The sequence below is a fragment of the Lynx canadensis genome, chromosome C1 (assembly GCF_007474595.2).
Source record: "Lynx canadensis isolate LIC74 chromosome C1, mLynCan4.pri.v2, whole genome shotgun sequence".
Taxonomy (NCBI): Eukaryota; Metazoa; Chordata; class Mammalia; order Carnivora; family Felidae; genus Lynx; species Lynx canadensis.
The window spans coordinates 145,732,536-145,752,790 of record NC_044310.1 but is presented as its reverse complement, the minus strand read 5'-3'; the positions used below and the strand labels follow the sequence as shown (position 1 = coordinate 145,752,790).

The 20,255-nt window shown below is 47.0% G+C and overlaps 1 protein-coding gene across 3 annotated transcripts; it reads left to right on the top strand.

The window, feature by feature from the left end:
• The first annotated feature begins 11,041 nt into the window (after positions 1-11,041).
• Positions 11,042-19,561, top strand: NR4A2 (nuclear receptor subfamily 4 group A member 2). Of its 3 annotated transcripts, none has more exons than XR_003971101.1 (8): positions 11,042-11,509; positions 13,153-13,276; positions 13,770-14,635; positions 15,423-15,552; positions 15,963-16,126; positions 17,018-17,220; positions 17,739-17,796; positions 17,943-17,975. XR_003971101.1 is itself a non-coding variant. In XM_030326834.1 (8 exons), exons 3-8 carry the CDS (start codon positions 13,772-13,774, stop codon positions 18,197-18,199), a joined length of 1,722 nt encoding a protein of 573 aa, XP_030182694.1. In that variant the 5' UTR covers positions 11,042-11,509; positions 13,153-13,276; positions 13,770-13,771; the 3' UTR covers positions 18,200-19,561. The 3 variants fall into 3 exon arrangements, 2 of the variants coding, with proteins under 2 accessions (XP_030182694.1, XP_030182690.1); XM_030326834.1 differs by having other exon boundaries at positions 15,963-16,051; positions 17,618-17,796; positions 17,943-19,561; XM_030326830.1 differs by having other exon boundaries at positions 17,618-17,796; positions 17,943-19,561.
• Positions 19,562-20,255: the final 694 nt, after the last annotated feature.

Below are 20,255 nucleotides of genomic sequence, written 5' to 3'. Positions count from 1 at the left end.
TTTCCTAGTCTTCAAACTCCCAGCCCAGCGAACCCTTCACCACCCCATTTTGTCTTGATTGTGAATCAACAATCATTTCCTCAGGCCTTTTAACTCACTGTATCCATGCCAGGTCACTTAAAAACTTTTGTTTCCATCTGCAAATTACCTATCGGCATCCCAGAAAATTCGTGGAGTTCATATATCTGAGACATTTCGCTCAGGAGGAGAAATTATCGTCTGACTAGCCCTTTAGTCGATGGTTACAAGAAAACAGACTACCTCCAGTTGTATATGAACACCTTAATGGGCACGAGGAGTGTTAAGGAGTGGGACAGACTGGCCTACGTATGGAAACTTGAACAGGGGGCTCCCCCTCCCCCCCAAAATTACCCATAGAGAAAGCCCCTTTTAAGTGGCAGCCTTGATGAAAGCCCAGCACGTTGAAAGACTTTTGGCTTTTGGAAAATTCAAATGGCCTGCGCTACGTTCAAAGCCAAAAAGGTATGCAAAAATGCTGAGCCTGAGAGCATGAGTCCTGAAAGCCAGGACCACGCTGCTTCTACTGGGCACCCTTCGTCCAACTTCCCAAATGCAAACAGTAACATGGCCCTGGGTCCACAAAAACCCACCTAGATAAACAATCCTGGTGGAGTCTGAAGGAAGGAAGGATTTGATCCAGATATAGAGAGGGACGTGGGCGGAACTCTAGGAGATGCGAACGCACGCACATACTTTGAAACACGCTACATCAGGACACGGAAGCTGGAAGGTTTTTGTTTGGTTTTGAACTGAGGATCTGCCACCACCAACACACCCTACCTGTACTAGGACGGGTGTCGGAGAGTGGAGAAAGCCTCCCGAGGCAGAACTCGAGCTGCGAGTAAGTAACACAGCGACCCCTTCGCTAAACTCGTGGGTTGGGCTCGGCTCGGCCCTTCCCACCCGCGAGCGGCGCTCCGAACGGGGCGGGCCGGGGCGGGGAAAGCCGAGCGCGGCGGGAAGGGCCCAGGGCGGCCGGGGGAGGGCGGAGGGAGGCCGGGGAGGCGGGCGGGCGGCTTTATTGTTTCCTCTCGCCCTCCTCCTCCCGCGCCTTGCCCCAGCGTCACTGGAAAGCCGCCCGAGCCGCCCGGCGGCGGGTTATTTATAGAGCTGGCTGCGCGCGCGTCACGGAGCCCGGCCCGGCTGACGGGGCCGCTGACGCGCTTAGCCGCGGGGCCGAGTCCGCGGGGCTGCGCGCCCGGCGCCGGTGACAATGGGCTTCTGTGTGTGCAGCTGCCGCCGCCGCTGGGGGTCGGGGGAGGGGGGCGGGCGGCCGCTCCCTGACCCCCCCCCCCTCCCGCCCTCGACTTCCCCGAAAGGTAACCGGCCTCTTCTGCCCCTGGCCGGGCCCCGGGCCCCCCACACCCCCCTCACCAGCAGCTTCTACCTTTTTTTTTTTTTTTCTTTTCTTTTTACCAGTAAGTTCCCCTGGGCCCAGCCTCCCCGCTTCCACTTCCCCCGTCTCCCCCTCTTCCCCCCACCCCCAACATGACGAGAGAGGGGGATTTAGCCGGCCGGGGGCGGCCACTTTGTGCGTCCCTGGGAGCGGGACCCGCACAAGGCGCGCCTGCGGGGGATGCGGTGACCGAGGGGCCGGGAGCGCCGGGCAGGTAACGTATCCTGGACCTGGAGCGGGGCTTTGTTTGGGTTGGGGGGAGGGGAGCGGGGTGGGTGCGAGCGCCGGGCAGCCCTGCCGGGACTCCGGCCTCCCGGCTCCTCCGCCCCGCTGGCCCGCGCGCCCGAAGCCGATCTGGGGTGTCACGCCAAGAGCGAAAGAGAAACTTCTGCGTGACTGACTAGATGAGGCTCCTCCCGAGAGACCAAGATAATAGAGGACTCCCCCCGCCCCTCCCCGCCGGTTCTGGCCGGGTACGCCCCCACCCTGCGGAAGGAGGGGCTGGCGGGGATTTTAGGGACTTCCTGGGACGCGGAGACCGGCTCTGAACCGTCCCCTCTCCGCTGCCGCGAGCTGGGAAAGCTTGCTCTGGAGCCTCTCGCACGTGGCAGGCCGGCAGAGAACTTGCCGTGCCTTCTAGGAAATTGCAATCGATTTGTAATGCAGTTTCGCTAATTGGGAGTTCAAAATTAAACTTTAATAAAGCATTTGTGTCGTCTCGTGTAATTGTGAAAGCTTCCATCCGTCCTGGTAGATAGACTCTAAGTCTCAAGTTAATGGCGCTAAGCTAGATTTCCCCCCCAAGTACAATTCCGTCAGCCGTCGTCGGCGCAGCTGGATTTCCGTAAGGTACAGATGTTGCTAATGGCAGCTTAAGCACGGATGGGCAGATAGCATACGGAATGCAACATGTTGCCATATGGTTCCTTTAGCCTTTCACCTCCAGGGATATCAATCACATATATTCTGGGAGGATCTTAATGACTCTCCGAACGGCAAAATGAATTACCTGGTGCAATTTATATCCCTTGACCTGATACGTTATAACAACAGGGAGATAGCATCTCACAGTTTTCTGTGGTATAAATTGAGCTACAGAGCTGCGTTTCAAATTCTGTAGCATCTATTTGTGGCTTGAGGGGCCCTGTCAAATCATTCTGGCTGTAAAAGCTGGTTTCTCCTCCCCCCCCCGCCCCCACTCCCGAACAAAACAAAGTTTATAAAGTTTGGCAAAACCGTTGTCTCAGAAATTTCCAGTCAGCCAACCAAATACTAATTGATGAGAGTATGGAGAAATGGAAAATATGAATTTCCAGAGCTAGTTACTTAAGAGTTTGTAATCTTTAGGAACACCATACTTTTTGGAATCCAGAAAATTAAAGAACTCCTACGAAAAATATGTGTTCTGAGTTGTTTCAATATAACTCCTAAGCCTATTAATTATTTGAAATTGTGTTGTTGTTGTTTTTTTTAAATAAACTTCAGTTATTCTTAAAGTTTGGGAAATAACTTACAGAAAACAGTCCTCAGAAATATGAAATATAAGAAATATAAGGAAGAACTCCCCGGCCAAACAATTTCTATACACAAACACCCCCCCCCCCCAACCTCCCACATACACACTATGTGTGTACTTTAACTTGGATCATCTATGTGGCGATGCTGGTCGTTTGTTTTTTTTTCCCCCCACCATGTCAGTCACAGCATACTGAGGTCACTGTTTAGATCCTAGTGGAATATTTCTGTAATATTTCACAGGTCTTATTTTAAGTATCCTGGTGACTAATAAAATGGTTGATTGCCTCTAATTTCAGGTTATAAACATGGTTGTCTCTTAGTGTATCCCTCCTTTTTCTTCCACTAATGCAGGGAGGCAACATGGAAAACAAGAAAGAAGGCTAAAACAAAAAAGTAAACAACTTAGGAAAACATTTTTTTTTTTTTTTAACCTTTACCCATTAAGGGATATCTGAAATCTATGGTCATACTATCCTTTGGAAGATTTCCCTTCCAACAATATGTCCACCACGTGAATTCATGTGACCTCACAGACTAACAAAATACACAAGACAGACGTAAGCAATCTGAACAAGTATATATTTTCAGTCATGTCCGGGTCTGAAAGTTAACATTCTGAAAGTTTGTCTAGACATCATGTCCTTTCAGTATCATTTTGAAATTACAAGACAGTATTTTTCCTTTTTTTTTTTTTTCTCCTTTTGTCGTAGGTGATGACATGTTAACCTGGTGCTTGGGTTAGTGCGATCATCTTGGCAATACCAAATAATCTAAGACCTTTTGTGTATTTATATAGCGGAAAAATCTTCTACAGAACACATTAAGATCTATATCTGAGTTATGGCGACCATTTCTGGGGGTTGTTTTTGGTAATCTTTTAATGGCTAAGGTTTTCTCTCTGCAGCACCAGCACTCAATGAGTCTTAACCCTGATCAGAAGTGAGCTTGTCAATAATGACTCCATCTCCGTGACTTGTGAATAGGCAGTGAGTGTGTCCTTTAATCAGTCAGACAGAACTCGCCTTATAAAGCTGTTATTGTCATGAGCAGATATGCAGCCTTTTGTTAGGCTCCATGATTATTAACGTGCTCCTCCTTCAAAAGCCAGGCCTGCTGTGCTTCATTTCAGAATTCAAGTCCATTAGTAAATAAAATCCTAAGCAGCACGATTTGCTTTTTCTCAAGTTACAACATTACAGATAGTTCATGAATGATTTGGGGCCCTTTTGTAGACCTAAACGATGTGATGTATATTTTTGGTAGACACATCCAGTAGTAAAAACAAGATGTGGACCTTGCATCATGACTTTTATTTTAAATGAAGATTTGATGGATGTCCATTGTTACTCTAAATGAGGTGGCTGGCAGCCAAGGCGGTCCCTGTGGCTGGGAAGTCCTAGCATTGTTATTGTCTACCAGGGAATCACTTTCTATTTTTTGAGCTCTCAACTTCACCTCCCTCGTTCAATATTGCCCTTCCATATTGCTAATCTGAGAATTCGTTTGGAAAAGAAAACTTTTGAAAATGTGTTTGTATTGGCCAAGAAGATTTTCACCACTGTTTCTGGTTGCCTGCTGGTTTACAGCTTTTATCTTGAGCTGGCATGTTTATTTTAATTGAAAATGAAGAGATACCCTTAGGAGAGGGTATATTCCCCATGCTTTCATTTTAATTGTGATGTAATCCTAGCTGCCTTCTTATTTTTTACTCACGAATGTATTTTAAAATAGGGCAGATAGGGCAGATGTAAGTGTTTCTCATAGGAACATGGGACAAGTTATGGATGGGCATTAGGCCTCTAATAGAACTCTGCATTCAAGTGAGTGGGGGTGGGGAGGAGAGCCATGAGGAAAGAGTATGCTGGTCCCACTGCACTGGCCCTGTTTGCTTTTCAAATTTAAAATCTACATTGCTGCATTGGAAACTTGTTTCTCTCTTTTATAGCATTTCATTTTAAAAGAATTCTTTAAAAACTGTCAATCTGTAAATATTTAACCAGCCAGGCAGGAAACAGTCTTTTATTCTCAGCTATATGCAGCTTTGTTTTTATCTGGGTTAGTGTGAGTGCCATGTAAATACCACATAAAAATTTGACTTGGTTTTCCTTACTTTGACTGAAGATTGACAGGGGCTTCTTTAATTAATCTTGTTCTCTTTCATGTTCTGTATTCAGATATTGAAATACAGTATTTTTATACATTTATAAGATTGTGTTTGCATTTATTTAATTTATGTTTCTTTTTTTAAAGCATGTAGCCTTGAATGTTTGTTCTACTTTTTTTTTTTTTTTCTTCACATCATTACTCTGGTACTGCTTGATGTAACTTGATTAGCTCCCTCCCCAGTCATGATTGGTAATTAAAATAGGCATTAAAATTAGTCACTTAGCAATTTTGCTGTTCAATTGGCAATTAAATTACTTAATTGCAATTAAAGTCCTAATTTTAATTGGCAAAATGATAGATGTAGATTTAAGATAATATGTATAAATACTTTAATAAGTGTCTATATAAGGATTACTTAATTACTCAACTTCAAGTTTATGCTGTTAACTTTGGAACTTTTAAGTGAGCAATGAAATTTATATTACATCTATTCAAAGGATATGGTAATTAGATTTATTACTTATCACTATAAGGGTCCTTGCTATAAGTTACTTTTGTAGTGTTAAAATTGTAGGCTTGATAATTGCAGAATTATGATGAGGAAAAGGGCATATATGTCTTTGTCGTAATATATCAGTGCAGGATGTTCATTTTTTATTAAATCAAGAGGTTCCTATCCACCAGTTAGTCTGAGGAAAAAGAAAAGAATCAAAAGTGGTTATTTTGTCATTAAAGATAGACCAAAGCTAGCCAGCTGTGATATAAGCACAGAAACTGTCACAAAGTGTATGCATTTTATCTACTTAGTATGCTATATAATACTGTGATAGTTACTAATGTTATTAGCTACTCTTAGAATTTCAAGTGCCCTTGATATTTTCTTAGCATGTAGCTACTTATTTGTAGAATCTTTAAGATGTCTTCTAGGACTTGGTACAATTTAATGACTGACCCTCCCATCCATGTTTACTGAAATTAGCAATGAAATACAAAACCAAAGTTACCCTTCCTTGCTTAACCAAAAATAATTCTTCCGTGGAAAATACTGGTGGTTTCCATAGGCTGGGAGTATGGGTGAAGGGCTAGTTACTATTTCATGGGTATACAGTTTCATCTTTATAAGATGAAGCATTGTAGAGAGGGATAGTGGTGATGCGTACACAGCAATGTGAATGTATTTACCATCACTGAACAGTTCACTTGAAAACGGCTAAGATAGTAAATTTAATGTTCTGTGTACTTTACCACACATACAGAAAGAAAATACTGAGTGATTAGTTTAAAAGCAATTGTTTAGGAGATGGTTACTGAGAGTCAAGCATTAGAGAAAAGATGAAGAATTTTTATTATGCAAAATACTTTTTGAGTGGCATGAGGCTTTACCATATGTTCAGTTTTATAATTTTAATTTGCAAGTAGATGCTTCTAGAAAAAAAAAGAGTGCTGTTTTCTCCTGCACATCTTTACACATTTCTAGAATGGAGTTCTGTATTGAAGTAAGAAATAATTTTGCATTCAGTGAGTGATGTTGGTAAAAAAAAAAAAAAAAATGGGCTGAATAAAACTGAGTAAAACGCCATAACTACCCAAAATGTGAATATCAGGTAAGCGATTGACTTCTTGTGTAAGCATCCTATAGGAAGAGAATAAATGATTGACCGATTACTATCCTATTAATGCAAATTAAAAGGCAAAAGGAAAAAAAGCAAAAAAAAAAAACCTTCAATATTAAAAAATTATTTTGTAGTTCCATAACTGAGTTTGTTTTCCAAAGTGAAAATTTCTCTCTTCTATCACTAATGTAAAATGTCTTGCTGAATGGCAACAAATGCCATGAATATAAATTTGTCAAAATATAACTTAAAATATATATCTCATTTTAATGTCAAAGATCGTTTCCATTAAGTAATTTTATTATGAAATATCTTAAACATACCTCAACTCCTACAGTATAACAGTGATGTCTCTTCACTATATCTGAATTGTAAGGGCTACTCTGAGTTCATTTTGGGAGAATAGTGAAAAGATTCCCTAAGGACCCCTTTCCCATGCATTAAGATGGAAAATCCTATGGGATTACATCTATGTTTGCTTTCTAAATTATACGAAAAGCTCAATTTTATTAAGTATAATCTGTCTAGCCATGCATAAAATAAAATACTTTGGTTTAGATGTGAGTGTATGTATTATTTATATTATTTTTTATAAAAATATCTTCCTATACATGTGTCAATATATTCTGCTTAATATTGGTTAATATCCTAAAAGATAATATAGTAACATGACTTCCCTAAATGATTTTCTGACATCATTTAACTGTATAGATTGATAGAATTGGCAATTTTGTCATTTAGTTGTTTCCAAAAGAAGGAGCTACTTATGTATAAGACCAATTTTCACTCCTATTTAACTCATTAAAGAAAACAGACCTTCAGTGGGGCTAATTTTACACATTTATACATCCCAGTAATTTAAAGTTGTATCAGAATCCTGGCCCCGAAAAAAAAAAAAAACTAGTATTGTCATTTTAGTTGAGTTATAAAATAGTTTATATTCAAGAATCTATGTTAAAAAAATTATGAAGGGTTGCAGTGATATATAAGTGCAAAATTTCAGTTTCTTTTAGCCTAAAGCATCATTTTAACATTTTCTAAAAGGTTGTTCAATTCTACATTTTGATTCCATTATATGTGTAATTAAACCTCTGTGCACAAAAGCATTCTCTTATGTACTAGCAAATACACCCACAGGAATCCTCTTCTAAACTATAATTTATTTAAACATGTAATCATAGGATTTTAAAACATGCTTTCATTTTTCCAAACTATATGCCAATTTGCGCTACTTGGTGATAAAATGAGAGATTTTATTACTATTTTGATTCCCCCCCCTGTGACTTAACAGTGAGTTAAACATGGGCAGGAGGAAAAAAAGAATATCTATTGTGAACCTAATTCCATGTGTTCAACTGTTTTCCCCTTTTAAGAAAAACAGACAAGAATAAAAGATTTGTAGCTATTTATAAATTCCAGCACAGTACCGAATATTTGGGCCTGCAGCTTTCTCTCCTAGGGTTTGGCCTAAGTAGTAAATAGCTAGCTGGTGAGTGAGTGAGTGAGTGAGTGAGTGAGTGAGTGAGTGAGTGAGTGAAATCTTCCTGATCCTTGTGGAGTCAGGCCCCCTACTGACAGGATCAGTCAATTACAGACGTTGGCGGTTCTACTGAGACTTCGTTCCGTCAAAATCTGGTGGGGACACAGGAGTCAGGAGCTTTGAGCTTAGTCCTTTTTTACTCTTTCTGATGATTGTGTTACATCCTTTCCACCCCGAGCACATCCGAAGCCCTACCAAAAATGCTAGCCCAAGAAGTAGCTTATCCAGTAATTGGTTCAAATGAGTTTATCAGTCTTGCATCCAGGGTGCCTTCCTAAGAAGTAACGCTTGCCAGGAACTAAAATAGGAATTTGAAGAAGAGGGAGAACTCTTAAACAAGTTGTAGGATGCAAGGGCAAATGTCCACCTTTTGTCTCTTTTTCAATGTGATATTGAATCCTTCCACCTCCAGTTACTAATAATTATAATTAGCTGCTGTGGAAAACTGCCTCTTGATCTTGGGTGCATTAAGACTTGGGCAAGGGCTCTGTTAAGCCAGACTCGACAGGTTGCTGCTGTAGAATAACGCATCACACTGCAATGTGTGTCTACCTCAGAGCTCACTTTAAGAACTGCAGAACACTTATCCACTCTCTGGGAGAGAATTCTCAAGTTGTCCCCAGGCTCAACCCAAGCTAAAGCCTAGTGTTTTTAAAAATGGCCATAAGGGAGGAGGAACTTGTGGAGGGAATGTACCTACTCAGATGTGCGTGTTTGTGTACGGAGGGTGCTGGTTACAACCTTAAAGTTCTCCTGGCCCCCGCTTTCCTAGGAATATATTAAAAAATAATAACCGCCACCCCGGCGTGGCCGCGTTTGAGTTTCCGACTGCCTGAAAATAGCTGCCGGGAGCCTGGCCCACCGCTGGGATCAAGGAAAAGCTCCTCCTGGCAGCGCCCTGCTCCCTCGCGGAAGGGGAAGGGAACCCGGGAGGGCGCCACCGAGCTAGAGCCGCTGCTATTTTGGGCCCAGCCCCGCGGGTGCGTCAATGCCTGCGCCCCTGCGTCACCGCCACCCCCACCCCTTTCCTTCTCCCCGGCTCTCCAAACTCTCACTTTTTCCCTTTCGTTCGCGTGGAATCGCTCCTGCCCACGGGGCGCTGACGCTACCGAGCTCATGCTAATAGGCTATTCTTCGCCTTCCTCCCCTCTTCCCCCTACTCACACATCCTCACTCACCACAACAGCCCCCCCCCCACATACACACACACACACACGCGCGCGCGCACACACACAGACACACACACACACACACTCACTCACTCACACACACTTCCTGGTTTTATTTGTGCTCCGGCCCGTTGGGGCACCGCTGAGCCGCGGCGGCGGCGGCGGCGGCGGCGGCAGCGGCAGTCGAAACATCTGGGGGAAACTTAAGGTGGTCACGCAGGTTTTGCCGAGGCTGCGGCGCAGAGGAGCCCGAGGCTTCCCGGGGCAGCCGCAGGACACCTGATGGCTACGCCTTTCCAGCCGCTGGGGAGCGGGCAAAGGCTAGGGTGCAGATTAGAGCTGAGCGGCTCCGGAACACGCTTGGTTCCGCGGCGCTTTTTGCCCATCCAGGGAACGCCAGGATGGGGGTCGGGGGGAAAGTTGCCAGGGGGCTCCCGCAGCCTGGAAGCGAGCCCTGCCGAGGGAGGAGGGGCGGTTGGAACTCTTCTCGGGCAGAGAGGGGTATACCTCGGAAGCCTCCCTGCCCACGTCCCAGCCTCGTCCAGCCCCTTGGGAGAAGCCCGCAGAGGCCCGCCTTGCTCGGGCCCGAGGAACAGGGAAGGGGGCTCGATCCCGGGAGAGGTGGCGTTTCCTTTGCTAGAAAGCGCCTTGCGCCCTCAGCCTGGCGGGCGGATTGGCTTGCAAAGTGGAGTCGGCGGGGACTCGGGCAGCCGCGGGGGTGCGGCGAGCTGCCACGGTGCTCCGAGTCCCTCTCCTGGGAGGGCTAGACGCACAACTTTACGCTCGCGGAGATACCCCTCCCTCTCCCAATGTTTTGCCTTTCCCTTTTGGCTCTCAGATTGAGGTTTCGAGAGCCCTTGTGCTTCAGAGGAGGGTTGATTTGTGTCTCTACAACTCGTACTGGGGTACAAGTTGGTGGGCACCCAGGAGTGTCGAAAGTATTAGAGTTGGCGAAAGGTGAGGTTAGAGCCCCTTTCCGCCGCAGGCGCACCTGTTGCCCGCTGCTCGGCTGCATTGTCTGCGAAAGGAAAGTGGGCGACGCCTCATTCTGACTTTGGGGATCCCTGAAGGGCTGGGATGCTGTCTACCTGCTCCCCTCTCTTCCCCTTTCCACGCACCACATCCTCCCTTGCACGTGGGCACTGCAAGGAAAGAAGGGAACACAGAGAACAGGCCCTACCCAGTACCTTCCACCTTGGACTGTGTGTGGGGGGGGGGGGGGGGGGGGGGAGACAGAGACAGAGAATGCCAACGCCAAAGGAGGAGGCCATGGACAGGAAAAAGGAGAAAAAGGATATACATCGGACTAGGGAAATCCCACCCTGCCTGAGCCCTTTGACCGTCTCGGGTCGTGGGACGTCTGTACGCGCTTCCGCTAATGGGGGTGACAGTTGTGAGTGCGTGAGATTAGGACACTGCCAGATACACCCCACCCCTTGCTAGTCCAGGTGCTGGCTACCTGGCCCTCGCCAGCGTTCCCGGCCGCCCGGGCTTTTGTTGCACCCTCCCCCACAAATGAGCCGCCGGGCTGCAGCGGTGGCCTGGGGGTTTGGGAGGTGGGGGGGGGGAAGGTGAGGTGAGATGTCGCGGTGCTGCGGGCTGCGCGGACCTGAGTGGAGAGGTCACACCTCTTTCGGAAAAAAAAAAAAAAAAGAAAGAAAGAAAGAAAGAGAGAGAGAGAGAAAAGAAAAAAAAAAAAAACAAAAAACCCAGGCTGGCGACCAAGGTGAACCCAGAACGGTTCCCACCTTAAAATCGGCCCTACTCGTGACGTCAGGTCGGAAATATACCAAAGCGAGAGCCGGCCAGGAGTCCGGGGAGCGCGGCGGCGCGGCGATTGGGCGGCGGGCCGCTGACGCGCGCTGACGCGCGGAGACTTTAGGTGCATGTTGGCAGCGGCAGCGCGAGCCACATAAACAAAGGCACATTGGCGGCCAGGGCCAGTCCGCCCGGCGGCTCGCGCTAGGCTCCGCGGTCCCGCTCGCCCGCCCAGGCGGCCGCCTTCTCCTGCGCCCTCCCGCTTTCGGCCACCAGGCTACCTTCGCCCCTCTCGCCCACCCCTCCCCGACCCTGCCACTCGGACTCCCAGAGGCAACTACACTTCGGCCGAGTTGAATGAATGAAGAAATACGCGGAGAACTCCTAAGTGAGTAGACGCAGCCCGTGCAGCTCAAGTTCCCTTATCCTTCTCTCTTCTTTTGCACGTCTCTTCTTTCCACATGTGTGGGGCAGGTTTTCTGGAAGTGGGCGCCAGAGGTTCGGAGCGCGAGCGGGGCGGGAGGATGGGGAATAGGTGCGTGCAGCCACAGCGGTCATTTGCCCGAACTCCAGCTTTGGCACTAGGGGGGAGTTGGCTCCCAGCAGGCTTCCAGGCTCCTCATTGGTGGACGTGGAAGAGAGACCTGCATAGTTTGGGGGAGCTGTGGACTTGCCCGGGGAAATGTGCCCAAAGTTTGCTCTTAGAGCAGAATTGATTGTTACCATTGGGCAGGGAGACTCCAGGTCCTGTATATACGAGGGTCTGGGACACTGCCCACAAAGGGACAGGGAGAAAGTTCTTCAGTTTATTTGTTGCTTGGGAACTGCGTCTCCGAGGCTGGCCGGATTGCCAGGGTTTCCTGGGTATTATTGAATAAGGGGTGGTGTTGCTGTTGGTACAGTGTCCTATTACTAAGTTGCTTGAAATTTCTGGTTTTGACACATGCCGTGCTTGTGTTTGTGAGTGCGTCAGAGAGAGAGACAGAGAGACAGAGAGAGAGATAGAGAGTAAAGAGTACAGTTATGAAACTGCGAAGTTACCAGGAGGTTAATATCCAGCACAGGCATATCTCTTAAGGGCTGTGGCTATCATGGGTCGCTTTCCTTTCTACTTTTTCTGATTAACCTTCCTCCCCATGAAGCAAGATTATGGGGGTGGGGGAAGGAGAACAGAAGGAATGGATATATTTGGCTTTCTTTTTCATTAGTAATAGGACTGTGCTCTAGAATGCCTTCCAAGTGGCAACATCTGAAAATTACTGGGACACAAGAATGCCTTGTTCCGGCAAGTAGGCAGATTGTGGAAGGCTGTATAGGGAAGGTGTTTGGCTTCCTATGTTGGGAAATGCTTCTAACCTCGGTGCCAACACCAGATAAGCAGTGTTTCCCTCCCTCTGCAGTTGACCTAAGATGCTCCTGGAAAAGTAGGGTCTCTGCCTCCCACCCCTTGGCCACTAAAGATGTTGAAAGGCAAATTTCCTGGGGAAAGTGAATGCCAATTCACCTGTATCCTCAACCCCAGTGTTGTGTCAAAATCCAGACGCTTCCATTCAGATCGCCTTCAGGGCTGCCCAGGCCTTGCTAGCATTCTGTAACCGCAGGGGTTACAGAAAACACTTGATAGAAGTTTCCAGTGCTGCGTTTTATTAAACTCTAGTTTCTTCTTATTTGAGTCTGAATTAAACAAAAATGGAAATGACACTACCCTCCCACCTCCATCTCTACCCCCCTGCATAGCAAAGGGCCCAATTTATTACATCATAAGTATTAAATAAGTACATGAAGTACCTTTTCTCCTTCAGAACCCTCTCTCTGCAAGGACTTACACAGTGCAGTGGGTTGGCATTTCCTGTTGTTTACAGCCGTCTCTTTTACACATTCATCTTAACTCCTAAGTTTGGTAAAGGCTACACATTAATTTCCAATGAAACAACCAAGGAAGGTATAGAAGGACTTGCCTGGTGACTCTACTGATGCCCAGATGAATCTGTCGGGAAAGTCACCCTGAAGCTTCTTGTGTCTGTGTTTCAGGGAGGAGATCCGACAGGCTGGACTCCCCACTGCTTTTCTAAAAATCTTGGAAACCTTGTCCTTCACTGAATTACGACACTGTCCACCTTTAATTTCCTCGAAAACGCCTGTAATTCGGCTGAAGGTTAGTGCAACTTTGTTTTGTTTTTTTTTTTTTTTCCCCTCCTCCGAGTTCCCTGACCATCAAGAAACAGGGCGATACGATCTTCCTCAGCAAATTCTGTCACTTAAGGCTTTCCTGGCCCATCATCTTGGGGAACAACATTCTCATTGTGCAATTCACCCTCATTTCTAGAATGAGCCTGCTGAACCCGAGCTTCAGAGGAAAGGCTCATTTGAGCGGGACTGGCCGGGTGAGGGGGTGAGGGGGGAGGCGGTTGAGATATCCGGGAATGGAGACCCTCAATAGCTTTCTAGCTCTGGGTCTCCCTTGGACCAGCCTTTCCATGCCCTGCACTGTTTTGCTTCGCAGCATTCGCGCTCTCCGCCCTTCCTTTCGCGTCCCTACGTGCTCTCTGACCGCCACGAGCTGCCGGTGTAGCTCCAGGTGTATCCGAGCCCGGGGAAAAGTGTTCAGTTGACCAGGCTGAGTGTATATTACCCTGTTTCATTTCCAGCCATGCCTTGTGTTCAGGCGCAGTATGGGTCCTCGCCTCAAGGAGCCAGCCCCGCTTCTCAGAGCTACAGTTACCACTCTTCGGGAGAATACAGCTCCGATTTCTTAACTCCAGAGTTTGTCAAGTTTAGCATGGACCTCACCAACACTGAAATCACTGCCACCACTTCTCTCCCCAGCTTCAGTACCTTTATGGACAACTACAGCACAGGCTACGACGTCAAGCCACCTTGCTTGTACCAAATGCCCCTGTCCGGACAGCAGTCCTCCATTAAGGTAGAAGACATTCAGATGCACAACTACCAGCAACACAGCCACCTGCCCCCTCAGTCCGAGGAGATGATGCCGCACTCCGGGTCGGTTTACTACAAGCCCTCCTCGCCCCCGACGCCCACCACCCCGGGCTTTCAAGTGCAGCACAGCCCCATGTGGGATGACCCAGGCTCCCTCCACAACTTCCATCAGAACTACGTGGCCACCACGCACATGATCGAGCAGAGGAAAACGCCCGTCTCCCGCCTCTCCCTCTTCTCATTTAAGCAGTCGCCCCCCGGCACCCCCGTGTCTAGCTGCCAGATGCGCTTCGACGGGCCCCTGCACGTCCCCATGAACCCGGAGCAGGCGGGCAGCCACCACGTGGTGGACGGGCAGACCTTCGCTGTGCCCAACCCCATCCGAAAGCCCGCGTCCATGGGCTTCCCAGGCCTGCAGATCGGCCACGCGTCGCAGCTGCTGGACACGCAGGTGCCCTCGCCGCCGTCGCGGGGCTCTCCCTCCAACGAGGGGCTGTGCGCCGTGTGCGGCGACAACGCGGCCTGCCAGCACTATGGCGTGCGCACCTGTGAGGGCTGCAAAGGTTTCTTCAAGGTGAGAGAGGACCGGGCGGAGGAGGAAGGTAGGGGCCCCCTAGTGCCGGGAGCCTCCGAGTGCGCGCTGCACCTGGGTGCGGGCAACCCAGTCCCACCTAGTTGGCCCAACTCCCGGGTCCGCCGAGGCGGCCCTACAGAGGTCCACGGACTGTGGCGGAGGCTTCTGGGTGCCTGAGAAAGGGAAGTAGAAGGCCGGGAGACCTGGGGTCGCATCCTCTGCACACAGAAGACCCGGCAGGCCCCAGCCCGAAGTTGCTGGAGCCAGAGTTAGAAGAGGGTCATTTGCATGTGCTAGGAGCTGTCTTCTCTGTTCAGATTGAAATTGGTTAGGACAGAGAACCGTGTCTGAGCTAACCAAGTGGAACAGAATTCCCTATGGTCAAATTAAGTGATCTCTTTATTTCGCCATCCTGATTGAATAATCTTATCATTTTAAATAGAGAAGGTCTCCAAGGAATGTAAATAATATGAATGCCCACGGATTTGTATTTACTGAGCGTCTCCTTCTCCTTCTCTTGGCATATAAAACACAGCGAGGAGCGGCGAGGTTAGCTCAAATGTTAACGCTATCAATTTTCTCCTGTTAAATGCCCTGGGGTAGGAACACGAAAAGAAAGAGAAAGAAAAAGAAAAGGAAAAAAAATAAAAATAAGAAAGGAGTGGTGTATATGTGTTTGTTTGTGGGGAAGGAGTGTAGATCCCAGCCTTTGAGAAATTCTTCCTGGATCCCCTGGGTTGCTGGATTAAAAAAAAAAAAAATCGGTCAATATTGTCTCCTTTTGCAGCGCACGGTACAAAAAAACGCAAAATACGTGTGTTTAGCAAATAAAAACTGCCCAGTGGACAAGCGGCGCCGGAATCGCTGTCAGTACTGCCGATTTCAGAAGTGCCTGGCTGTTGGGATGGTCAAAGAAGGTAGGTCGGGACGAGCAGCCCACTCCCCGGTCTGCGCCCACGGGAAAGTGCTGCGCCCACCCCAGTCCCGTTTTCCACTTCCCACATGGGGGGGGGTAGGTCTCCGGGTCCCCTCACCCCCCACCCCCATCAGAGTCTGGCCTCCACGACCCAGCAGCTGCCTGCTTGCCCATCCCGCCCTGCAGAAAGCAGCCAGGCCCTTCTCGCCTTCAACCCCACGACCCATTTGGAAGAAGACATAAAACCACCCCACATTTTTGATGCTTCTCGTCAGTAAAGGCTTTACAAGCGGTGGGACCCTGCGCGGCCCGGCCGGCGGCCCCGGGGCTGCGGCCTTCCCCCGGGAGGGGCCGAGGCGGCAGCTGGGTCCCGCTAGGGGGAGCGACGCTAACCCGTTTGTTCCTTTGCAGTGGTTCGCACGGACAGTTTAAAAGGCCGGAGAGGTCGCTTGCCCTCGAAACCGAAGAGCCCACAGGAGCCCTCTCCCCCCTCGCCCCCGGTGAGTCTGATCAGTGCCCTCGTCAGGGCCCATGTCGACTCCAACCCGGCTATGACCAGCCTGGACTATTCCAGGGTAAGAAGCTGGCGGGGGTAGCATGTGGACAAACCGACAGACGGGCAGGACCCCTTCCCACACCCATCACTAGCCCCCGGCCTCCAGCAAGGCTGTGGCTTTACAGCCGTGGGCAGAGCCGCAGCACACAGAGCCACAAACAAACCATGTTGCTGGGAGTGTAGACCGGAGGACAGAGGAAGGAGGAGAGCACAGGCCACAGTGATCACATCTCTGGGAGCCCTCCTTCTTACTGCCATCCCGCGCACACACATACTCACACACTCATGCCTCTAATGCCCAAACCACAGGCTGTACAAAACGCTCCCCCCGCCCCACTTGGATTTGATCCCCAATTTTCCACAGAGACGCTTTAATCCTTGTCCCCTGTGGCACTGTCAGGGTGGGGGATGCCTGCTTGGGGGTCGGGGAAGGGAAAGAGAGAGAGAAGGAATGGCAGTGGGGTGGGAAATCAAGTGGTCAGATTCCTTTTTTACCCCAGCTGTGAGAAATGTGTGGGCTTTAATTGGAGGAAGTATGTCGGGCAAACCTAGAAGCCACTGCAATTTTATTAAGATTTGCAAAGGGCGTCTCTGCTCGAGACCCACTCTGGGACTGGCATGAATACTAACGTGTCAATTGTTTTGTGGAGATAAGAGTGAACGTTTCCCAGGGCTGGATGGCACTGTATTTAGTCTGTATGGAAATGGTAATTTACATATTTAAAGCAGCGACCTCATAGCACCATCCCTAATTGAATTAATTGCCCCGGAACATCTAATTTCCTTACTGGTCAGAGAGAGGTTTAATTGTTATAAAAACCTGGCTCCCCTACTAGAAGCGGGGTTAGCAATTTCACGGGTTATATATTTTAGAGAACCTCATTAAGTGCTTTTTAAAATGAAATTCCAGTTCCAGGCGAACCCTGACTATCAGATGAGTGGAGATGACACCCAGCATATCCAGCAGTTCTATGATCTCCTGACTGGCTCCATGGAGATCATCAGGGGCTGGGCCGAGAAGATCCCCGGCTTCGCTGACCTGCCCAAAGCCGACCAAGACCTGCTTTTCGAGTCTGCTTTCTTAGAACTGTTTGTGCTGCGATTAGCGTACAGGTAACGGAGGAGGCAATCCAGGGAGGCTGGGAAAGGAGGAAGAGAGGAGTCAAGAAGGGAAAGAAAGAGACAGAGGGGAATGAAAGGGAGGGGGGTGGATGAGAAAAATACAGAATAAGAAAGTGAAAGAGGGAGAGAAGAAGGAAAAGACAGTAGACAAAAGAAGAAGGGAAGGAATGAGCCCAGAAGCCTTGGGTGAATGGAATGGAAGTGGGATAGGGGGCGTTCTTGATTGTTATGAAATTAAACCCTTTCAAGGTCTACTGGTCTACATTTTATTAACTCTTCCGTAATTAGGTGCCTCTTAAATCCCTCATTTATTGCTCTTCAAGTAATTAGTTGTTTAGCTTTTCTCTCTCTCTTTTTCTCCCCTCTCTCTCTTTGGTATTAATTGCAGGTCCAACCCAGTGGAGGGTAAACTCATCTTTTGCAATGGGGTGGTCTTGCACAGGTTGCAATGCGTTCGTGGCTTTGGGGAATGGATTGATTCCATTGTTGAATTCTCCTCCAACTTGCAGAATATGAACATCGACATTTCTGCCTTCTCCTGCATTGCTGCCCTGGCTATGGTCACAGGTCAGTACCTCAGGTGCAGGGCACTTCTCTGAAACTGCCCAGAGGGGTCTATCGCGATTTTCCCTTGCCCCTGAGCGTCCATCGTCCTGCCAGCTAGCTAACTGCTTTGTGTGTTCCTCTTTTGTTTCTGATTGTGTTTTCTGCAGAGAGACACGGGCTCAAGGAACCCAAGAGAGTGGAAGAACTGCAAAACAAGATTGTAAATTGTCTCAAAGACCATGTGACTTTCAATAATGGGGGGTTGAACCGCCCCAACTATTTGTCCAAACTGTTGGGGAAGCTCCCAGAACTTCGTACTCTTTGCACACAGGGGCTACAGCGCATTTTCTACCTGAAACTAGAAGACTTGGTACCACCGCCAGCAATAATTGACAAACTTTTCCTGGACACTTTACCTTTCTAAGACCTTCTCCCATGCACTTCAAAGGAACTGGAAAGAAACCTAAAACTATCCAGAGGGGGCAAGTCACAAGGCAGAGATATCCCCATGAGCTGTCTCAGCTCTAGCTGGCCCCCACCCCCTCCATAAAACCCCAGCCCCTCGATCCCTAAAGAAAACAAAAACAAAAACAAAAACAAAAAAACAAAACAAAAACAACAAAAACTGTTGCTATTTCTTAACCTGCAGGCAGAACTTGAAAGGGCATTTTGGCTCCGGGGCATCCTGGATTTAGAACACGGACTACACACAAATACAGTGGTATAAACTTTTTATTACCAGTTTAAAAATCAGTTTATTGTTCAGAAGAAACATTCCTAATGTCTGATGGGAAATGTTTGGCCATGTTTGGTTGTTGCCATTAAGACAAATGTAACACACACACACGCACACACACACATGCACACACACACACCTCACACATTGTAAGGGGACCCACAAGTATTGCCCTTTAAAAGACTTCAAAGTTTTCTGCTGTAAAGAAAGCTGTAATATATAGTAAAACTAAATGTTGCGTGGGTGGCATGAGTTGAAGAAGGGAAAGGCTTGTAAATTTACCCAATGCAGTTTGGCTTTTTAAATTATTTTGTGCCTATTTATGAATACATATTACAAATTCTAAAAGATAAGTGTGTTTGCAAAAAAAAAGAAAAAAGAAAAAAAGAACTACACACAAAAGGGACAAGCATGTTGATTCTAGGTCGAAGATGTTATAGGCACTTGCTATTTCAGTAATGTCTATATTATATAAATAGTATTTCAGACACTATGTAGTCTGTTAGATTTTATAAAGATTGGTAGTTATCTGAGCTTAAACATTTTCTCAATTGTAAAATAGGTGGGCACAAGTATTACACATCAGAAAATCCTGACAAAAGGGACACATAGTGTTTGTAACACCGTCCAACATTCCTTGTTTGTAAGTGTTGTATGTACTGTTGATGTTGATAAAAGAAAGTTTATATCTTGATTATTTTGTTGTCTAAAGCTAAACAAAACTTGCATGCAGCAGCTTTTGACTGTTTCCAGAGTGCTTATAATATACATAACTCCCTGGAAATTACTGAGCACTTTGAATTTTTTTTGTTTTTTTTTAATGTCTAAAATTGTCAGTTAATATATTATTTTATGTTTGAGTAAGAATTTTAATAATGCCATATTCTGTAGTATTTTTCTTTGTATATTTCCAGTATGGCACATGATATGGAGTCACTGCCTTTTTTTCTATGGTGTATGACAGTTAGAGACGCTGATTTTTTTTTCTGATAAATTCTTTCTTTGAGAAAGACAATTTTAATGTTTACAACAATAAACTATGTAAATGAACAGAATTTTGTCTTCTTTCTGGGTCAGGAAAAAAGGATGACTGAACAGCAATCTACAATAGAGTTGGAGCTTGATTTAGGATCGGTCCCTTATTGAACATTTGAGTTTCAAACTGACAGCCTAGATCTATTTTAGCAAAAGAGCCTGGGGAATTAAGCTAATTATCCAGAAAATTCAGTACAATATTTTTCCTTAACCAGAATTTTCGAGTGTGGCAACCTGCATTTGTCAGAATCACTTGAGACTATCTCAAGTCTTTTGTTAATTTTGCTGGTAAGGGCAGCTTTCAGAAGAGAAGTTCAGGAGACCTCTAGGTAGCCTTTAAACTTTTGCAAGGTCTGAAGTCCTATCACGTTTTTGTCTTGCCGAATGTTTAGAGAGTATCTCTTTAAGACTCAGGAAGTCAACATGGGTTTGAAGTGTGTTGTACATGATCTCGTTTTTTTCCCATTCCTCTACTTATTACTGTTGTAATGGGCCTTCGAGGAAAGGCTAAGCGTTTCCGGCGCTCTGGGCCTTGGGTCAGTGGTCTTGGCATAGGACAGACTCAGTAGAGGTGTTTCTTAAAACTTTTTGTTTTCCTCCTTCAGTGGATAGTGATGAGGTACAACTTGCACTTTTAGCATAACATTTCCTTCTTTAAGGCTACTCAGATAAATCATAAAATATCCATTTGTCAGATCCTGGGTCTGCT

Bases quoted from the DNA above. Each gene is read 5' to 3' on its own strand.
- NR4A2 (XM_030326830.1), top strand. From the start codon at position 13,772: ATGCCTTGTGTTCAGGCGCAGTATGGGTCCTCGCCTCAAGGAGCCAGC. The intron at 15,553-15,962 runs GTAGGTCGGGAC...GTTCCTTTGCAG, and splicing joins TGTTGGGATGGTCAAAGAAG to TGGTTCGCACGGACAGTTTA. The intron at 16,127-17,017 runs GTAAGAAGCTGG...ATGAAATTCCAG, and splicing joins CCAGCCTGGACTATTCCAGG to TTCCAGGCGAACCCTGACTA.